This window comes from Amblyomma mixtum, chromosome 6 (genome assembly GCF_055824585.1).
Source record: "Amblyomma mixtum isolate Tamu chromosome 6, ASM5582458v1, whole genome shotgun sequence".
Classification (NCBI taxonomy): domain Eukaryota; kingdom Metazoa; phylum Arthropoda; class Arachnida; order Ixodida; family Ixodidae; genus Amblyomma; species Amblyomma mixtum.
Window position 1 is genome coordinate 42,362,570 of NC_143017.1, and position 20,652 is coordinate 42,383,221.

At 46.6% G+C, this 20,652-nt stretch overlaps 1 protein-coding gene across 1 annotated transcript in view; it reads right to left on the reverse strand.

Moving 5' to 3' along the window:
- LOC149338833 (uncharacterized) overlaps window positions 1–20,342 on the reverse strand; it is a 177,825-nt gene extending 157,483 nt beyond the window's left edge. The window contains exon 1 of the mRNA XM_089550814.1: window positions 20,212–20,342. Within this exon, the coding sequence (XP_089406940.1) occupies window positions 20,212–20,342 (131 nt within the window). The remainder of the gene's footprint in view (window positions 1–20,211) is intronic.
- Between the last annotated feature and the right edge of the window lie 310 nt (window positions 20,343–20,652).

The following is a 20,652-nucleotide window of genomic DNA, read 5'->3' on the forward strand; positions in this document are numbered from 1 at the left end:
CTTGACGCACAAGGTACCAGAAAATGGCTCTATCCGCTTTCTAGAGTTACAGCTGCTTTTTTCGCCGCAACATGTCTGCTGGTTGTTCCAGCCTAGGGGCAACAAGAAAGTTCAGCCATACAACTCCGCACATTCGAAGCTTGCAATGCGAAACATAGTCCAGTCTGCTTTTAACAATGCGCTCACCAAGTCCTGTGAGCACTGTCAGTTAACCAGTCTTCGGAACCAGGTGCAACGATAGTCAGTCCAGATACCCACCGTTGCTTTTAGTCTTTTGCAACTTTTTCTTTAGACCACTTGTAAATGATAAAAGTGCACTCCGCATTGCGTCGACCGAGTGCACTAGACTAGTGTATGGACGTCTGTACAGTGTAGGTGCTTGATTTTAGAGTAGAAAACCTTGACTTGCTTCTTTCCGTAACTAACTGTGTAAGAGGATGTTAGCTGTGTTGATGAAGTGCAAACGGTCAACGAAGCGTACTCCAAGAAATTGTTTACGTCTAATTTCAAAATGAGTTCGTAAAATATTGGCCAAAATCAGTCGCGAGGTTATATCATAAAAGTATAAACCTATAACAAAATAGTAACGCTTATCTCATCGCTGCTGAAGTAATACATTCATTCAGAAGTCTGCTCCTACTGCAAAGTCCCATTCCTGTCAAATGAGTGTTGATATTCAAGAAGTCCTTGGCGAGACTAATTCGAACAAGATACACGCTCCCAGTTGGTGGCATACTCAACCGTGCTTACATTGGTGTAATTTTGTGCCTCGCATTTTTTTGGATATTTTGGATGATTTTGATGCACTGGATGAAGGCTTTCTGAACAGCTCATGTACACTGGACATCATGTAGCTGTTCTAAATGCTATGATTAAAAAATATCGAGGGGAGGTTCAGCGCTAGCGTCCCTGGTTCGCAACCGAAAGTACGCGCGGTTGCATTCCCCGCTCGGGAGTATTTGTTAGGCGATAGCACTAACGGCCCCACTCACATATTTTACCACCGTCTGGCATCATCGCAACCTGCCCAACGTATATTGAGCAACATGCGAACCGCGTTAGGTGGCAAGAGAATTGATTAACGGTCACGACAGACTGCTCGGGAAGAGCAACCTCTGCTTCACACAACTCAGCGGTGACAGCCTGTCATCGGAGGGCAATGGCCCATCCCTTAACCGCTGCACTTAGCCGCCCTGGCGGCTCTGTGCTAATGGTCCTCGGCTGCTGATCTTGCATGCATGGGATGGATCCCGGCACAAAGGTCGCATACGGTGAAGGCGAGTGCTGGAGGGCCATATATGGTGGGATGTCAGTGCACTATAAAGGACCCCATGTTGTCGTATGTATCTGAGCCCTCCACTACGGCGTCCCTCATAGCCTTAATCGCACGGGGACGGTAGACCCCATAAAAATTATCTTTAATAGCTTCACGACTGCACCAAGATTGGTCTAAGGACTCCTAGTGTCCCATGGATGCAAAGTAGTGAAGGTCTAATTCTGTATAAATGAGCATTAACCCATTTTCACAGTTGAGTCATACCCTTGAGGTAGAGCTTGAGTGTCCGCTTCAGTGTTTAGTGCGCTAGAACTGAGACATAGACTCGCCGATTTTGTCATTGCCTCTCTGTATAAACTATTATAAAGCACTTTATGGACACGAGTGAGTTTTCATCCCGTGGCGGCGCGAAAAGATCAGCTTCGCTGGCAACAGCATCACACATCTAGGCCATCGCCGCAGCCGATCATTTCGCGTCTTTAACTGTCGGTCTCTCGCGCTGTGCTTTCGATGTCATCGTCTTCACCGACTTATTTCCGCGTACATGGATCAGAAAGCTGAAAAGGAAACCAGCATTTCACCTAGCCACGCTAAATCGTCCCTCACTTTTTCCAGCGTTTCGCAACAGGAGCATAGCACTCCTGCAAAGGGTGGAGCTGAACACTGGCTTACGAGACGTCCGGCGATTCTGGGAAAATTAATGACATAAGAGACAAGCGTCTGCTTCATCGAGAGGCTTTTGTAGCATTCCTTCCGTTTCTTCAGTTGTCAAAATAATTGGGAGAGATGTTAACTGGAACTTAAGGTGAACCAACAAAGTTTTTGTGGAATTGAGATTAAAAGTGTTTGGTTTGGTTTATGGGGTTTAACGTCCCAAAGCGACTAAGGCTATGAGAGACGCCGTAGTGGAGGGCTCCGGAAATTTCGACCACCTGGGGTTCTTTAACGTGCACTGACATCGCACAGTACACGGGCCTCTAGAATTTCTCCTCCAAAGAAATTCTAGCCGCCGCGGCCGGGATCGAACCCGCGTCTTTTGGGTCAGCAGCCGAGCACCATAGCCGCTGAGCCACCGCGGCGGCAGATTAAAAGTGTGCACTTCCGTTGCACGCATTGCTAAGTCTGATAACAAAATAAACGGAAGGCTTAACATGGCCTATTCTTCAATAGAAAAAGAGCTCGAGGCCTGCTTCCGCTCACAGACCAATCGGAAGCCGCTAATCAGTTTCTGGTGGAAGTTGTGTTCTAAATGCGCACATGTATTGCCAGTAATCTGTCCCCGCAGATTTCATGCACCGTTAAATGAAAGCGTCGGTGCCTGCAGTTTTATACAGGTGCTTTCGTTGCATGCATGTACAGTCAGGCCGGAATGAAACGCGAACAGAGCATGTCAAGAAAACAAAATATTTTGCCTGCCTACTTGCAGCTGAAGTGTACAACTAGCCTAATTCATGTGTCTGGGTAAATTGCCTACTGAAATGCATAATCGAAAATAGGTTGTAAAGGAATACCTCGCTGCAAAGCAGAAATGTATGACATATGCGTGTTCGCGTTTCATTCCGGCCTGACTGTACTTTCGTTCTCCGTTGGCACGCAGTGGCGGATAGACCAGTGGCGTTTCGGGGAACCAATTCGAGTCGCCTCGTTCTTCTTTAGAGAAAAATTCAGGGGTTCACTTTGTTGACCAAAAGTGCGGTGAAGCGCATTGTGGCTGCTTGTGTCACTGATGTGTGGTTAAGATGTTAAGCTTCGCCTCTAAGAGTGAAACGCGACAGCGTCAACGCTGCCAAGGGGTCCACAGAACGCCATCGCCCATTCGGCTCTGTGCCTTGCTCGACAGCAAATTTGTTTTTGAGGAAAGGAAATGTATCTCTCTCGCATATCTCTGTGGACACCTCAACCTCGCCGTAAGGGAAGGGAGGTCGATGGGAGTGAACGTAGACGCCGTATCAGCTAGACGCGCCTTCGTTCATTCCAAACCATCGAGCTGGCATGGCGGAGGAAGAAGCCGTTCTGTGCGGCTGTGCTTCAACGTGCTCCTTGCTGGAAACAGCGCATCGGCCGTTGGCCGAGGTCTACCGACGTCTCAGGACACTACGGACTCGTACAAAGTTGTACTTCCGCGATTGCCTACCGGTAATGTTGTCCTTAATACCGTTTTCCTGCATGCTGACCTTAAGGGTCGCCCGTACCCAGCACCTGACTTCCGTGACGAACTCGCACAGATATTGGATCTGCGGAAAATTTTGTGCATTGGTCAATACCAAATGAGCCACGTGTGGATGGTTACCTGCGAGAGTAGTTCTTCCAAACAGAAGCATGTTAACAAAGCGGAGTTTCCTGTCAAAGGACTGCGGTGCATGGTGTTTGACCCGGATACTAACAACGTCAAGGTTAAGCTCCTTTGGCTTCCCCGCTATATGGAACACCGGAGGATTGTGGAAGCATTAGAGCCTTATGGCACGATTCAGTCTGTGGAGCGTGAAAAGTGGCGGTGCCCAGGGATGGAGCATATGGAAACGGCGAACCGTGAAATCTCCCTCACACTCAAGGATGGAGTGTCAGCAAGAACAATCCCACACACACTTAATGTTTATGGAGTGCAGGCATTACTCCTTATCCCAGGGAGACCTCCACTGTGGCTCTGATGCAGCCGGGTTGGACTTGCACGGCGCCAGTGTCGCACGCCTCGATGCACCCTGTGCCGACGCTTTGGCCATACTGCGGAGAACTGTGTATTGATTTACGCTGACAGGCTGCGTCAAGGCCAGTGGTCACGGGAAGATGACGTGGCATCGGAACACATCATGGATGTGTCTGAGGTTGTCGACGCGACCGGAGAACTAAGTCGGGAGCATCGAATAGATGGGGAACAGAAGACTTCAACACCCCAAATCAACACGGAATCTGAAGTGACTGGCCATCTAGCATCCGCGCCTCCAGAACGAAAACCGCCGGACCCGGGACCCCCCTAGAGTGCTACAGAGACTGCTGTGCTTGCTGCACAGGAACACCTCGTCGCCACAGGTCAACGTCCGGATATGCCTCCTGTGGAGTCAGTCGAGGCGATATAGCCAGTGAATGCTCGCCGATCCTCTTCTGTTGCTGATTCTGCTTCGTCGTTGGAGGGTAACGGTGAGCCGTGTGTGGCGTCGATCTCTGGCGTGTCCGGTTCTCTGTCGGCTGTCAGTGTGGCAGCGAGTGATGTGTTCCCCTCGGGTTCGTGGGCCGAGGCCTTGGCTGTCTCAGAGGAAGACATGGACAGCACCGCAACTTTGAAACGTCCAGCAGATGCTGACGAGGTGTGTATCGATGGCGCTGACCACAAGGCACAATGTGTAGAGGCCACGGGAAGGGTGGCGTTAAAGAGGAGGGTGATGTTTGCCGGAGAGGCCGCCAATTTGGAGGCGGGCCACCCCATTCCAGGGGATGGCGTTTGTTAAGACTGGCACCAAAAATGGCGAGCGTCGCAGCATATCAAGTCGCAACCCTTAACGTTAGGGGTATGCGTAATCGTTGGAGGCAACAGCAGGTACGGCATCTCTTAAAGAAATGTAGTGTGTGCGTAGCCGCTATCCAGGAAACAAAGTTGTCCTCAGATGAAGAGACAGCAGCTGGTCACGAGCCTTTTTTGTCGGTATACAACATTATTTTTAGCCACGCGAGAGGCTTATCCGGAGGTTGTATGCTATTCCTGGCGAACACGCTAGAGATGACAGCCATGTCTTATTGCATAGATGACGAGGGGGGACTTATATGCTGTGATCTCACAATTTCAGGTGTACAGTGGCGGATTATTTGTGTTTATGCCCCCACAAAACAGCGCGATAGAAGGCTTTTCTTTCTGTCATTAGTTGAACATTTGTGCACGGACCGCAAAATTATATTGTTCGGAGATTTCAATTGTGTTTGTAGGGATGAGGACCGATCAGTGGTATGTAAGAGATACGACACTAGTGCTGCATTACTTACCGACTTGGTTTCTGAATATAGTCTTGTGGATGTCGGACAGGAAAAAGGCGACAGTATACATTTCACTCATTTTCAGTTTTCCTCTAATGCTCGCCTTGACAGAATTTACGTTTCTGTAGACGCGTTAGCAAGTGTGTTTGGCGACTGAGTGCGGCCCATCTTCTTCTGTGACCACTGTATGGCGTCTCTTCAGATAGGGAGGTATACTCGGCATGTACTTCACCCTCGATGGGAGTTGTGGAAGATGAATAACGGCCTGCTCTCAGACCAAATCTTTCAGCGTGCTGTACCCACTTGTTTGAAGGGCGCTTGGTCACGCCGTGATCTGTCCGTTTTTCAAAAGTGGGACTTGTTTAAACAGGAGATCAAAAACTCGGCAATTGAATCGCTTTCCTGAAGAGACACCACCTTCCTGAGCTTGGGCGCACCCTGACGGAGCTACATGAGCTAGAGAGGGCAAGCCTGGGTGCCTATCTCGAAGAGATTAATAACCTAAAAGCAGAGCTTCAACAATTAGCGACAGAAAGATATAAGGAGGCCTTGATACGATCTAGGTCCCGAAGGTTTCTTGATGAGCAACCTTCCCGTTGGGCCCTGAGTGATGAAAGAGAGAATGCTCTTGCGAAGGAAATATTGGAAATTCAGTATGGTGATTGCACATACAGCGATGCGCCTGGTATTCTTGCTCCTTTCTTCGACTATTATCGGAAGCTGTTTGGCAGTTGCGAAGATCCAAATCAGGGTTTCGATTACAGTTCCTTACTCGGAAACTTCCCTCGACTTGACGATGAGAAGTGTGCTATAGTGAAGGGACCTATCACTTTGGATGAAATTCAATCAGCCATTTCTGCCCTGCACAGCCAGAAATCTCCTGGGCCAGATGGTATTACAAGCGAATTCTACAAAACATTTTCGCCTTGCGTAGTGCCTGTTTTGATGGAAGTTTTCCAAGCATCTTATGATGTGGGTGTCCTGCCTCCCACTTTCTATTCTGGGCACACAATATTAATTCCCAAAAGCAAAGATACTAATCGGTTGAAAACTGTTGAGGGATATCGTCCAATTTCCCTCTGCAATGTTGATTACAAAATTTTTGCCAAGGTTCTTAGCAGTCGTCTGCAGCTCGTCATTATGGACTTGATAGGTTCGCATCACGTCTGTGGTATTAGAACCCGCAGTATTCAAACACATATCCATATTGCACGTTCAGTATTAGAGATGGTATCAGATGAGACAGGCCAAGTAGCTCTGATTCAAATTGACTTGGCGAAGGCGTTTGATAAAGTTCGGCACGATTTCTTGTTCGCGGTCTTGGATTATGCAAATATTGGTGACGTCTTGCTGAAAGGCATAAGGCTGTGCTATAAGAACTCCTATACAAGGGTTATTGTTAATCAGGAGCTAACGAAACCAATACCACTTGAAGCATCTGTTCGTCAAGGATGTCCACTGTCTCCATTGTTGCTTGCCCTAAATCTGGAACCCCTCTGTCTCAGTATAATTAACAACGCAGCTATCCGCGGTTTCTCTCTGGCTCAATGTGAAGTTAAAGTTTTAGGCTACGCTGATGATGTCGCCCTCTTTTGTTCTGACAAAAGGAGTGTACTTGAGGCTCTAAACTTGACTAAACAGTTCTGCAATGTATCAGGCTCGGCTCTTAATTTAGAGAAATCTAAAAGGCTTTTGGTTGGGTTATTGGGGAACTAGGCCAAGCCAGTTGGGTGCCATATGCTGGGACTGTAGCCCTCTTGAGTACCTAGGCGTTCCGCTGCACCAAGTTCGCAACAGTACAGCCTACTGGGATTCACAAATTTTAACTCTACGGCGGCAAACACAGGCTTGGATGTGTAGGGAACTCTCAGTGTTTGCGAGGGCACAGGTCTGTAACATATTTTTGTTTGCAAAGCTCGCGTTTGTCCTTCAAGTCCTGCATTGTGCGAGGAGGGAGATGCAAGCAATACACAGAATATTTGCAACATTCGTTTGGCGCTGTCAATGGGAGCCCATGAGGCGTGGCAACTTGTTCCTTCCCTTAGAGGGTGGTAGAGTGGGCCTTGTTCACCTGTTCGTGCATCAACTTGTTTCCCGTTTTTTCTTTTTCAAATCGGCAAGCCACCCGTTACTGGTAGCTGTGCTCATTACGCGGCTTAGTTTTCATTTGCCTTACTTATTCGAACCGACTGTGCAGGCTCGTGAGGGGACTTTATGGGGATTCCTTAAGGAGGTTGCTGACACTTTCAATTTCCTCACTGTGCGCTTCTCTTTAGGTTACCTCTATAGCCTCTCGAGAAAACAGATGACCCAGGCTCTCACTGAGTCTTTGTTCCCTACACCATTGTATCGGCAGGCTTATCTGGCGTCTTTGGACATCAGTGTTCTAAAGCGCGTTAGGCGGATGTGCATTCAGGCAGCCGCGAAAACGTTCTTTTTCAAACTACACACAGCGGCGCTGCCTGTCAAGACATTTCTTAATGACAAGGGGATGTTTGTACCCTGGAATGTGAATTGCCGTCTGTGTAACGTGCCTGAGACAATTGATCACTGCTTCATCCTGTGCCGTGATGCCATGTTGTTTTGGGACATACTACAACGAACTCTTAAGAAGGACATTGAAATTACACCATACACTATTAGATTTCTGCCTGTTGACAAAAACTCTGTTGTGCCTTATGATCTGTTTATGTTGATGGGACTATTCAGTCTTTGGAAAAGCCGTATGATGGGCAGACATGCCGAGCCACCAAGATCGTCCAAATCTGTGTTTCGTGAACAGTGTGCTTTGGTGAGGAGTGTATATGCTGCACGCGAAGAACCTCCAAGCTGGCTGCCGTGCCTAGATGCATGTGTGTTCCTCCCTGAATTTTGATGTTTTGATGGGTATGCAGTTTTGAGTTAGGGCTATGACGGGCTCCTCTTAAGCAGCCCGGTAACTTGAGACGCGAACCAGTCTGATTGAAGTTTTCCTCCTTTCTACGGAAGTTCTTCCATGCAATAAAGAAAAAAGGGCTGGCATGGCGGAATGGTTAGCGTGCTCGTCTCGCACTCCGGAGACCCACGTTCGATTCCCCAACTCGACCAATTTCCTACTCGGTTTTATTTATTTATGTGGTCGGACCAGAAAGAAAATTAGGCTAATTGGTCTTTACCATTGTCCTAATGCCATGCATCATGTCCTGTCACTCATGTACTGCCAGAGTGTTCGACACAATGTCTACGAAACGTCTATAAACGACTAACTATTATTAATGGTTAATGATAGTTAAGCATGACTTGCACATTTCGTGATACAATGACATAAGGAAACTGATAGCCGCAGCACCACAGAACATCACGCACTTCGTCATTCACTGCGGGACTAATGACCTGAAACACAGCAGTGCGGAATAGATCATTGAGGCCATGAATACACTGGTACACGAGGTCCATGCCAACAGACCAAACACGAAACTGAACCTGACAACCATGCTTCCTAGAGTAGTCAACTTGCACCACAGACACATGCCACAATCCCGCCAACTCGCAGCTCACGCACAGAACTCGTTTAAGCGCAACAATTTTTGCTGGACATAGAACATTACCATAAAGGCGTTGAAATCATCCACCACGCTCTGATCCATCATGACCCTGAGGCACTCCAGGCCAGAGATGGACTTCACCCTAATTTTTTTGGCGTCCAAGTAATGGCAGACAACATAAAGTACCGGTTGAGAAACACATTTAAGGGGACGCTACAGCCCACTCATGCTCCCTCTCCCATTCTGGCCAACACTCAACAACAGACCACCCACAAAAGCGACAACACCCAGGAACGAACACCGCCTACCCCCGCTAGGACCCAGGACACCTCCACACAGTTCACTCCAGATACTCGCGACGCTGGCACACAGACGGTAACCGTGGATCCCACACCAGCGGAACAGCACGTAGGAATCCCACTGGAAGTAGCCACTAAACAACAAAGCCACCAGTTCACACAGACACCTACGCGATAAGTGACGCACACTAGCACTCAGATTTTCACCGACGCGGTCCTCGACACCGATACCACCGCCAAACAGAAGTCCCCTAAACACAAAACACCCGTCAAGAGGTCCACTCGGCACAAGCGCAGGTGACTTACATCTAGCAGCACCGATCGCCCCGAACCCAAAAGACGAATTTTCCTGGTCGCTACCACTACCGATTCCACCTACACACTTACAAATCCTACTCGCAGCACAGGACAATACCCAAAGGACTCGATGGGAAAAGGTTTCAAATGACGCATCCCTTTCATTCATAGATATTTTAAAAGAAAATTGTCAAGAGCAGTTCAATTCCCTTGATGATCAACTTAGTAAGATAGAACTAAATTCGGACGAAAGCCAGGCACGCGCAGATTTTGTAGCCAGAAAGGAACGCAATCTGCACGATAAACAACAGCGTAAACAAATTAGAGATAAATTTCTGCAAGATACGAGTACATCTGGACAGTTTAACAACCGCTCGCCAATTTCGATACAGACAAAAGATACGCCTTTGCCGCCGAAGGACACTGACAGCAACATTGTCGATATTTCCAAATCCCTAAGTGATAGCGACAAACGGATTCTGAAGCATGGCCTTACATTTTGTCCAACTAACAATAATTTTAAAGAGTATGAACTTCACAGAGATCTTACAGAATTTGCGCGAAGATTGCGAATTAAGGAATTCTTTACCGAAAAAACGAACACCCCGATTCCTAACCTAGCTCGTTCCTCTAATACATGGTAAACACGTGCTCACCGCACTGAAGTAACCAGCCTTAATCCCATCCCTCTCAAAGCCGAAAGCACGTGGACGCCGGAAGCGCAGCAGAGTCTTGAATTAGACTTGTACATTAAATCTGTCTCGAAAGAAATTATAGACCAAACAAAGCAAGCTCGAAAACGCAGAAACGTCACCCCAACGGAACAGGCTACTCTGAACCACTTAGCTTCTAGAACCGATATAGTCATTAAGCCTGCAGACAAAGGAGTTAGCATAGTTATCCTGCCGCCGAAAAATACAAAAAAGAAGCTTTTAGGCAACTCAACAACCCTTGTCATTATAGGAAATTAGATTCAGATCCCACTTCAGAGTTCTGCAAATTGATTCTGAAGAAACTGACAAACTTGTTATCAAGGGAACTAATCACGCAGTCCGACTACCACTTCTTAAATCCGCTTAACAAACAGGCAGGACGCTTTTACCTACTTACCAAAATCCATAAGGTTTCCGCAGAAGACTTGTTTACCGCAGATATCCCCGGCAGACCTATCGTTTTAAACACTAACACGCCCACAGAGAACTTATCAATTTTTCTGAACAACTGTCTTGCAGATATTCCCACCCACCTCCCTTCCGTTGTCGAGGATACACCGCACTTTCTCCGCATAATAGGGTCTCTGAATGACGCTTCCATTATCCCAGCAAATAGCATACTTCCTTCTAAAAAACCTAACACTCGCCAAGAAATTGAAGAACAACAGGGTAAAACACAAAGACGTTTCGGGACCCCTACGGATCCCTTGTTCACAATGAAGACGAAAAACGGATCGGCCGCGTTTATACAAGCGAAGGTCGCTGTAATGAGCATGCGTATGCTGCAGGCATGGGCCCACGTGTCCGATTAAGTGCGTGCGGAGTTGATGGGATATGGAATGACTCTAGGAGTAGGCGGGATGATAATGATTTCTCGGTGGATATGATACTGGCTGCGTCCCAGTCGATAATGTGGCCGGTGCTTTTTTGGTGATCTGCCAAGGCGTTTTCCTCGGTGCGCCCCTTGGCAACGTCATTTTTATGCTCCCTGAGCCGTCTCCTGTAATCCCCAGATTCGCCGATGTAGGCTGCGTCGCAACCCTGGCAAGGGATCTTGTACACAACCCCGGGGTATCTGGTGCGTTCAAGCTTGTCTTTCACTCGCACGAGTTGCTGTCTGAGCTTGTTAGTAGGCACATGACAGATTTGAATATCATAATCACTGAAGATTATGATATTCTTCAGTGATTATGATATTCAAATCTGTCATGTGCCTACTAACAAGCTCAGACAGCAACTCGTGCGAGTGAAAGACAAGCTTGAACGCACCAGATACCCCGGGGTTGTGTACAAGATCCCTTGCCAGGGTTGCGACGCAGCCTACATCGGCGAATCTGGGGATTACAGGAGACGGCTCAGGGAGCATAAAAATGACGTTGCCAAGGGGCGCACCGAGGAAAACGCCTTGGCAGATCACCAAAAAAGCACCGGCCACATTATCGACTGGGACGCAGCCAGTATCATATCCACCGAGAAATCATTATCATCCCGCCTACTCCTAGAGTCATTCCATATCCAATCAACTCCGCACGCACTTAATCGGACACGTGGGCCCATGCCTGCAGCATACGCATGCTCATTACAGCGACCTTCGCTTGTATAAACGCGGCCGATCCGTTTTTCGTCTTCATTGTGAACAAGGGATCCGTAGGGGTCCCGAAACGTCTTTGTGTTTTACCCTGTTGTTCTTCAATTTCTTGGCGAGTGTTAGGTTTTTTAGAAGGATGTCATTTCCTCGCCAGACGAGTTTTCGTCGAACTCTGGACTAAATAGCATACTTGTCATACTTGACGTCGCCGCTTTGTACACAAATATTCCCATAAAAGAAAGTATCGACGCGCTCTCCAAAATTCTAACTCAAAATCCTGACCCGCACGAAACTGAAGTGTACCTCACGCTACTTGAATTGGTACTAAAACTCAACTACTTTGAATTCGATTCTTCTTACTACCTTCAAGTATTTGGAACAAGCATTTGCACTCCCTACGCACCCACCTACGCGAACATTTTTATGGGGCTACTAGAATCGAAACTTCTAAATTCATTTCTAAAAAAACCACTTATATATCTGCGTTACATAGACGACATTTTCATGATATGGGAGCATGGAGCTACGACCCTGAAGGCATTCGTCACACAGTTCAATTCATGCCACTCCACCATTAAATTCACCTTCAACTCCTCGAAAACGCAAGTCAATTTCCTTGACCACTGTCCATTTAGAAAATAGCAAGCTCAAAACCACACTTTACAGGAAGCCTACTGACCGACAGCAATACTTACATTTCACTAGCCATCATCCAAGACACTGCAAACAAGGTATATTCGTAGGACAGGCAACGACACTTAGAAGAATATGTAGTGACGACGACGACTTCCTGAAACACCTCCACTCGATAAAAAACACACTAATCACCAGAAACCATCCACAGACAACACTCAATAATGCGTTCCAACGAGCAACCACTTTGAAACGAGATGTAGTTCTTAAAAAACGAACAAAAGCTAACAGTCAACGACCTCCTGCACTTATAACATAATACTCAAACGCGCTTCCAAACATAAACAATATTCTGCGGAAATACCACCCCATTTTAACTGGTAACGACCGTCTCAAGAAAATATTTCCCGACGCACCAAGGGTAACGTACAGACGCAACACAAACCTGAAGGACATTCTGGTGCATGCTAGACTCGGTAAGAAACCACCACCGACAGTAACTTCATGCTCTCGACCTAGATGCAAGACATGCAAACATTTCCAAAGGGACACTACGGTTAAAAGTACGGCAAGCGATTTCAGTTTCGATATAAAGACCAGTTTTGACTGCACATCGTCCAATATTATCTACATGCTCCAGTGCTCCTTCTGCCAGAAACAATATATCGGAGAAACCGGGCAAACAATGAGTGCCAGATTAAACGGGCACCGGGCTAACACAACACGGAATGAACAGAAGGCAGTGTCGACCCATTTTAATCAACGCCATCACAAATTCGATTACCTCAAATTATTCATTCTGCAGTCAGGCTTCAAATCGACTAGGGACAGAAAAAAGAGAAGCATTCCTAATCCACAAATTTAAAAGACTGCAACCAACAGGGATCAACATGTCCAGAGGAAACCTGGAATCTCTCAGGTACATTCCAGGGTTAGCATAATTCTAAATTAACAAATGTCTTGCATGTGGTAAGACTATTTCCTAGAACCTCGCATAAGTATATTATCGCTAAAACTGAAGGCACAGCGCACGAAAGACAGGACTCAGGTAGGGACAAACAGCGTTGTGTTTTTCCCTACCTGAGTCCTGTCTTTCGTGCGCTGTGGCTTCAGTTGTAACAATGTACCGACTAGCCCAAACAAATACCTTAGTGCAATATTATCGCTCTTTGCACCCTTCCCACGTCATATCTTCCACCACATTTCCGGCCTCCTCAACCTCTCCCTTTGTTCACTTTTTTTTTTCTTCTTTTCCCCTAATCCCCTACTATCAGTTCTCGGAAACCATGACATTCCTGTTATCCCCTCCGCCCCCACCTTTTGGCTTTCTCTGAACTCAAGCCATCCCCCCCCCCCCGCCTTGTCCTTCCTTAAAAATTCCCCCCCCCCCTTTTCTTTCTCCTTTCAGTGCCAGCCTATTTTGTGTGCCTTGTTCTCATTTCGCTGTGCCACGCTGACTAATCTTCTTATCTGAGTTTTACAGGTCCACCCAGCGCCTCCCCCCCGTCGCAGCCCCTTCAAAGCCTTTGTTCATTACACACCCCCCGGATATAAGTTTTTCCACTATAGCAGCTTAACGAATCAAGATTCACCTCCCTCCCCTTCCTGACGCGCATCCCCTCTCACACCACTTTCCTTCCCCCACCCGGGGCCTTGCTCCTCGGACCGAAGGCCCTATTGAATCCCTGCCAATGATGAACGCTTTGCCCAGACGAAGACAAGTCCCCTTGTCGAAACGTTGGTTCAAGCAACCTGAGGTTTTCCCCTCCCTTGTTCATTTTGTGATCGCCAAGAACCATCTACCACACCCTATCTCTACCATAATTAGTATATATTTAGTGATAGCTAATGTGACCTTAAATAGTACACTGATTAATTAGTCTTAAGGTACAGGCGTAGTGCACAGTCCAGCATGCAACTTCTTAACTACTACTAATTACCAATTAATCATTTAGTCATTAAGTACAATGATATAATCATGAAATCTCTTCATATCATGTTCCGCTGTCTTTCGATTGCACCCATTTAATTATCGATTGGCTATTGATTGGCATATGGCCATATAAGGCATGCATCCGAGACACGGATACATTTGCTAAAACGTCCTTGTCACGAGAGTATGAGGCATTAAAGGCTTTCGCCTTAATAGTAAGCGAGTGCAGCTAGAGCCGCGCCGAGCCGCGGCGAGCCCCGCCGCGGTGGCTGAGTGGTTACGGCGCTCGGCTGCTAGCCCGAAAGACACGAGTTCGATCACGGGCGCGGCGGCCGAATTTCGATGAGGCGTTCTTAACGTGCACTGACGGGCCTCTAGAATTTCGATGTAGGCGAAATTCTAGAGGGCTGTGTACTGTGCGATGTCAGTGCACCTTAAGAACCCCAGGTGGTATTAGGACTGGGCCTCCGAGCCAGGAAACGGTCGAGGCGACGGTGAGTCAAAGGACTTTTATGTACAGATTCCGTCAAAAGTAAATGGAAGGCAATATTCAAGAAAAAATTTAATCATTGGCCCCCCTATTCTTTCATCCTTGAATACATATGTGCAGCCTAATTGTGATTTTGCGAATTGCACAGTGCACCTACAGGTATGCACCATTATTCTTTAGATTTAAAGAAATTAAATTTTTTTGACAAAGTCCCCTTCCATTTACTTTTGACGGCGAGTGTACAGTATGTACAAGGGCTTTTACATGATACAAGGGCCAAGAGCACCACGGGATAGCACGAAGAAGGGCGGCCCCGTCGGCGAGCGTAGCTCTGGCATGATGGCGCTTCTGCTGCCCGTCTGCTGCGCGGGTTCAGCGCGGCTCCGTTTTTAAAGCCGCCGGTGTCCGCTGAGGCAGCCAGCAGTTCAAATCCTCCAGTTAGATCATGGCACTGGGCACCGTTCAAATTAGACGAATGGTCAAGAGGTGCCCGGCCGTTGAAGGCTTGCAGTCAGGAACGGGCGGCCAGCGAAGCGCCGCAGGTGTTCGAACCAACGGTGAGGAGTTGGAGAAGGAAGGGTGCGCGTCGGGCTCCGGCGAGGCGGGATGATTCACGCTGCAAGCCGCGACATGTCCGAGAGAGTCTGGGCCCGCTTTGCGCGACGGCGAGCACGCAGCGCCGGTTTTCAGAGGCCAGCCAGCGAAATGTGGGCGCCAGCACAACAGTGGTTGAAATTTCCGGAGCCCTTCACTACGGCGTTTCTCATAGAGTCGCTTGCGGACGTTAAACCCCAATAAACCGAACCAAACCAGAGCCGCGGCGAAAAATTCCCCATATTTTTTAAGGAGGCCCTCACAACGTTGTCATAACACATTTCGATGCGTGCCGCCGCGGTGGCTCAGTGGCTATGGTGCTCGGCTGCTGGCCCGAAAGACGCTGGTTCGATCCCGGCCGCGGCGGTTGAATTTCTTTGGAGGAGAAATTAGAGGCCCGTGTACTGTGCGATGTCAGTGCAGGTTAAAGAACCCCAGGTGGTCGAAATTTCCGGAGCCCTCCACTACGGCGTCTCTCATAGCCTTAGTCGCTTTCGGACGTTAAACCGCATAAACCAACCAACCAACATTTCGATGCAGAGCAGTACTTATTGATTTGTATTCTTACCTTCCGATCCCTCCGCTTCCAATCAGCGTTGCTTCTTGAAGAGCCCTTCCGACAGTGTGCAGATCTCCAATGCTTCTACTCGTCTAAATAACTGTACTTCATTAATCAGATTTTATGCGTGCTGTCGCCGACTTCGATTGCACAAGAGCACAATTTAATGGGCCGAGAATGTGCTACCCGAACTGTCGTGTTATGACATAGTGGAAAGGCCAGAGAGTTATGCCATAATGTGGGCAAAAAATTGTGTTCCTAGCCTCCCGTTTTCGCCTTGGCTACCAGTGGTGAAAAATATTTGAAATTTCTCACACAGCACGTTTTGCGCCGCCGTTGGACTTTTTCTAGGTCACACGCCGGCTCTAGAGAGGAATGGCTCGAAACGACACAAGCTAGCTTTGAGTGCACAATGTGCAGAAGAGAGTAGTGGGTCCGCAGTTCTCCACCTTTCGGAAGCCATCCTTTCATGCACGTAGACATTGCAAACTTTCTTTACAGATTAATTTTATTGATATATAAATAAAAATTCGCCAGCCATGGATCGATAAGGGAAATTTGCAACTAATAAAGGAGAAAGGAAAACTATTTACCAGGTTCTTGCGAAGAAAACAAATCCAAAGATGCGGAAGGCAAACCATAATTATTTATGGAACACTTTTAAGTCTGTAGTGAGCGCAAATCTGAACATATATGAAAAAAATTATTACCTTGCTAAACCGAGTTCGAATTCCACAAAACATTACTGAAATAACAATAAATAATAGAATTATTAAAGGAGCTATGCTAGCTGAAGATTTTCAGCATTTTTTTTATAAACTTGGTCACGAGTACATATCCCCGGAGGCTATAAATGGAGAGTAGAGATCCACAGTCTATACATTAACACCGCAAGCTACACTGAGGTACGCGCGGTGTACAATTCCCTGAAGAGCTGCTTTACATGCGATATAGAAAGCATCAATATTAGACCAATAAAGCGTGCAATGGGTCTTATTTTGCCACCACTCACACACATACACAACTTTCCGTCTCAACGGGCACTTTCACTAAGAAAATGCAAACCGCTCCGGTAGTCAATATATTAAGAGGAGGAGAAAAAATAATTTCTGAAACTATCGGCCAATTTCCATCTTAGCGATATTCTCTTAACGGTTGGAAAAACTCATTGGCACATGAATTACTAAGATTGCAAATAAACACCAACTAATCAATCCCACTAAGTTTGGTTGCAGAAAAAGGTCAACAGAATTTGCTCTCTTGCCGGAGAAAGAAATAATCCTAAAGGCGTTTGAAGCAAAATATGTAATCGCAGGTATCTACATAGATTTCTCAAAGGTATTTGACCGCATAAGTAGTGTACTTTGTTAAAGAAACTAGAGCTATATGGGATACGTGCAACGCCTTAGGATCTCATAAATTCTTACTTCCAAAATCGGGTGCAGTGCCTTGCAGTCAAGGAAAGTTTGTCTACCTACCAGCCAATAACAGCAGGTGTCTCTCAAGGAAGCGTCCTTGGTACACTTTTATTTTAATTTTAACATCAATGTCATTACGATGATCAGTTTTCATGCCGAATACGCAGCGTATGCAGAGGATACAACACTGTTTTGTTCGCAGTCGTTCCTATCATTTCCTTAAAACTAACATAAAGAGCAACGGTCGAAGAACTGGCTTCTTGGAGCTCAATTAACAGGCCAATGTTAAGAAAACAAAGGCAATATTTTCAGCGCAAAAGAAGCACACGCTGCACCTGACATGATATTTACCTTAGGCGATGCCGATATAGAAACTGTAAATTATGTGAAATCGCTTGGTGTCTTCTTGCACAAAAATATGCCTTGGAACAAGCATATGCTAACCACATTGTCATTCATATAGCAAAAGCTGCTGGGGTCCTTACCAAATTTAAGTCATACTACCGCTGGCAGTTAAATTACACATTCACAACGCACTCTTCCCTTCATATATCAATTACTGCTTTTTGGTGTGGGGTAAAACACTTCCTACTTTAAATCGCATGTGTGTCCTGCAGAAAAGAGAGCTTCATGGTATAGCAGAGGTTGGTTATCGTGAACACACAGCAGAACTCAATAAACACAACATCATTTCCTTTCATAATATGTACACATTCCAGCTGGCAAAACGGTATAAACATCGCACAACATTTCCTCCGTAAACTTAAAATCTTGACCCCTGGAAGAAAACAATACAATATATGCAATCATGAAATGTGGAAAACTTTTCTTGCTTAAACTTTTCTGAACAAATGCTGCCTCATGCCCTGCCTGCCGTAATTAATCACCTTCATGATCAAGGAATTAACGTCAGCAGTTTTAACAACAATGTGCTTAAAGCTTTCCCTGTAGCACAAGCCTGAGCGCATATTTTATAGTACTCGGTGTATTCCGCAATCACTTTCTATTATATAAAGATGTGTGCTTTTAACTTCCCCTGTGCATGCTTTGTAAATAGGGGCTCGAAGCTCAAGTTGAAACTTCTACGTTTTCAACGAGCCCTCCTCTTCTTCTTGTTTCTCTTGTGGAAAAAATAGAGGCATTGAATTATTATTTGATTGATTGATTGGCTAATTTATTTAATTATTCATTTATTGATTGGTTTATTGGTCACTCCGAAATGTGTCAGACGCGCGACGAAATTAACCGGCGCAGTTAGATGGCAATCAACGACTCAATTTGTTTCAAGCATGCTGAAGTAAGGCCAATCACCGCTGTTCTGAATTTGTTGGGAGTATGTGGGTCACTTGAATAAGCACGCATCGTGTGGCTCACCTATAAAAACGCAGTACGCTTACTGTAACTTTCAGGCTTTGCACGAAAGGTAACGTCAGGAAACAGACTCTCTGTCTTGTTGTCGCAGTTCTGCTTCCTAATCGCAACTCAAACTTTCACTCCTTTTTTCTAGCCCTCTTCTTTGTGCAATGCTCCCCTTGTGAGCTATTAATGAGTATAATAGCCAAGATTTAAACTTTCGAAGATGTTGAGCATTCGGCAACGCCGTTTTACCCAGATTTCATTGCAAGAAAAGTGTGGTCGAATCTACAGCTTTTTCTATTTTACTAATTAAGCTGTCCTCCTTATTGGTGAGAAGCCTCCCTAGTATATTTGGCACTCAGGGTACTCTTACGCATGTTAACAGTCTCCGCACAGCATTGTTCATATTTTTCATATTATTCTTGTAATAAAATTTCTCTTGTATCTAAGCTCAAATTTTGCCAGAAAATAAAAAGGAAGTTAAAGTCAGGACTTGTTCTATCAACTTTCTTCTCTTCATGACGCGAAGTTCCTCCGCGCTTTTGTCTGTAATCGCTCTTAATTTCTTTTTTTTCTCTGGTTTTTCAAATTCTTTTTCTTGTGTTGAATATGTAATCTATCTCTAAGATACAGAAAATTTTCTTTTGGTCTACCATTCTCACGATGCAGTGTGGATGCGCGCGAGACAACCGTGCAGGATGAAGAGGAAGAACAGTCATTTTAACAACGATCTACTTTGTGAATCTGGCATCCCTACCTTCTGACACTTTCTAACGCCCCTCAAGTAGCAGCGGTGAGCGATATGAGCGCAAAATCAGTGCGAAGCCAGCCTGCGCTGAAGCCGTTCGTCGCTGTCACCCAACGACGGAGCACCTTGCCAGAAGTTTGTTCATCTGTGCCAAGGACATCAAGTAGTAAAAACGCCAGACGAGATCTGGTGGCGGCACCAGCGCACCAGTCCAAGGCATCCGCTGTCTACACAGCCGAAAGACGCCGCTCGGGAACTCGCTTCGAGGGACCGCCACCTGTCTTGACGCGCAAGTCCCGTTCTCAGCTTCATGCCGCTCCACCTAACACGAGGCCGCCCTTCGCTTCGCTTAGTTTCAGAGAGACAGATCGCAATGATTGCCGCACAGAGGAGGAGAAGGTCCTGGGACACGTCAGTCTTCTGAGTGGTAATGAAGTGTTAGCCGCTAACAGCGGCTTTGAAGGAAGGCATGAATTAGAGTCTTACATAGGACAAAAACACTTCATACATCACTTACAGCTTCCTTCTTCCTCGAACCTCCGTGAAAACAAAGTTAGTGACACTAACTCCCTTCTCGAACGGCACAAGCAGCGTCCTCGCCACAGCGTGGGCAGGATCTCTCGCATGCTTCAGCACGTGGATTCGGTTCCTGTCCGGAGCTACAGTGTCACGAGACAAGACGCCAGTGTGCTTAGACGGTTGCTGTCGAAGTTTAAGACACCGAAAACTTCCCACTCAATGGCACCTCACTACTACGGTGCGACAGGCAGCAACAAGTCCCACAAAGGCCCCGTGTTTGCTTGTTCAAGTCGCAGCCTACGCTTTCTTGTCCTCGTCGCCCTGCTTCTGGCTACGTTTGTCCTGGCTTCCGGTTTCTTCGTCGGTAAAAACGCAGATGCCCTCGCCCGACACGAGAAGCTCCACATGAAGCCCAGGGAGTTCCTGCAGCATGTGGCGGACAATTTTACTGTGGAAGACGCCTATAATCTGCCGCAACCACGAACTGCGCGAAACACAAGCGGCACATACGTAAAAGGTATGAGGCGCGACAATGCGTCGCCTACTACTGATGCAGCCCGTCCACTCAAAGGGCACCCAGGGAAGGACAAGGAGACCGATAGAAAGTGAAAATGCAAAAGCTGGACCAAAGAAACGAGTTGGAGAATATCATGTTGCCCATTAAGTCGATATGTAAAAGGACATTTTCTTTTCTAAAATAACAACATTGAAATCGGCATTGCCAGTTTTGGTTTTTGTTTAT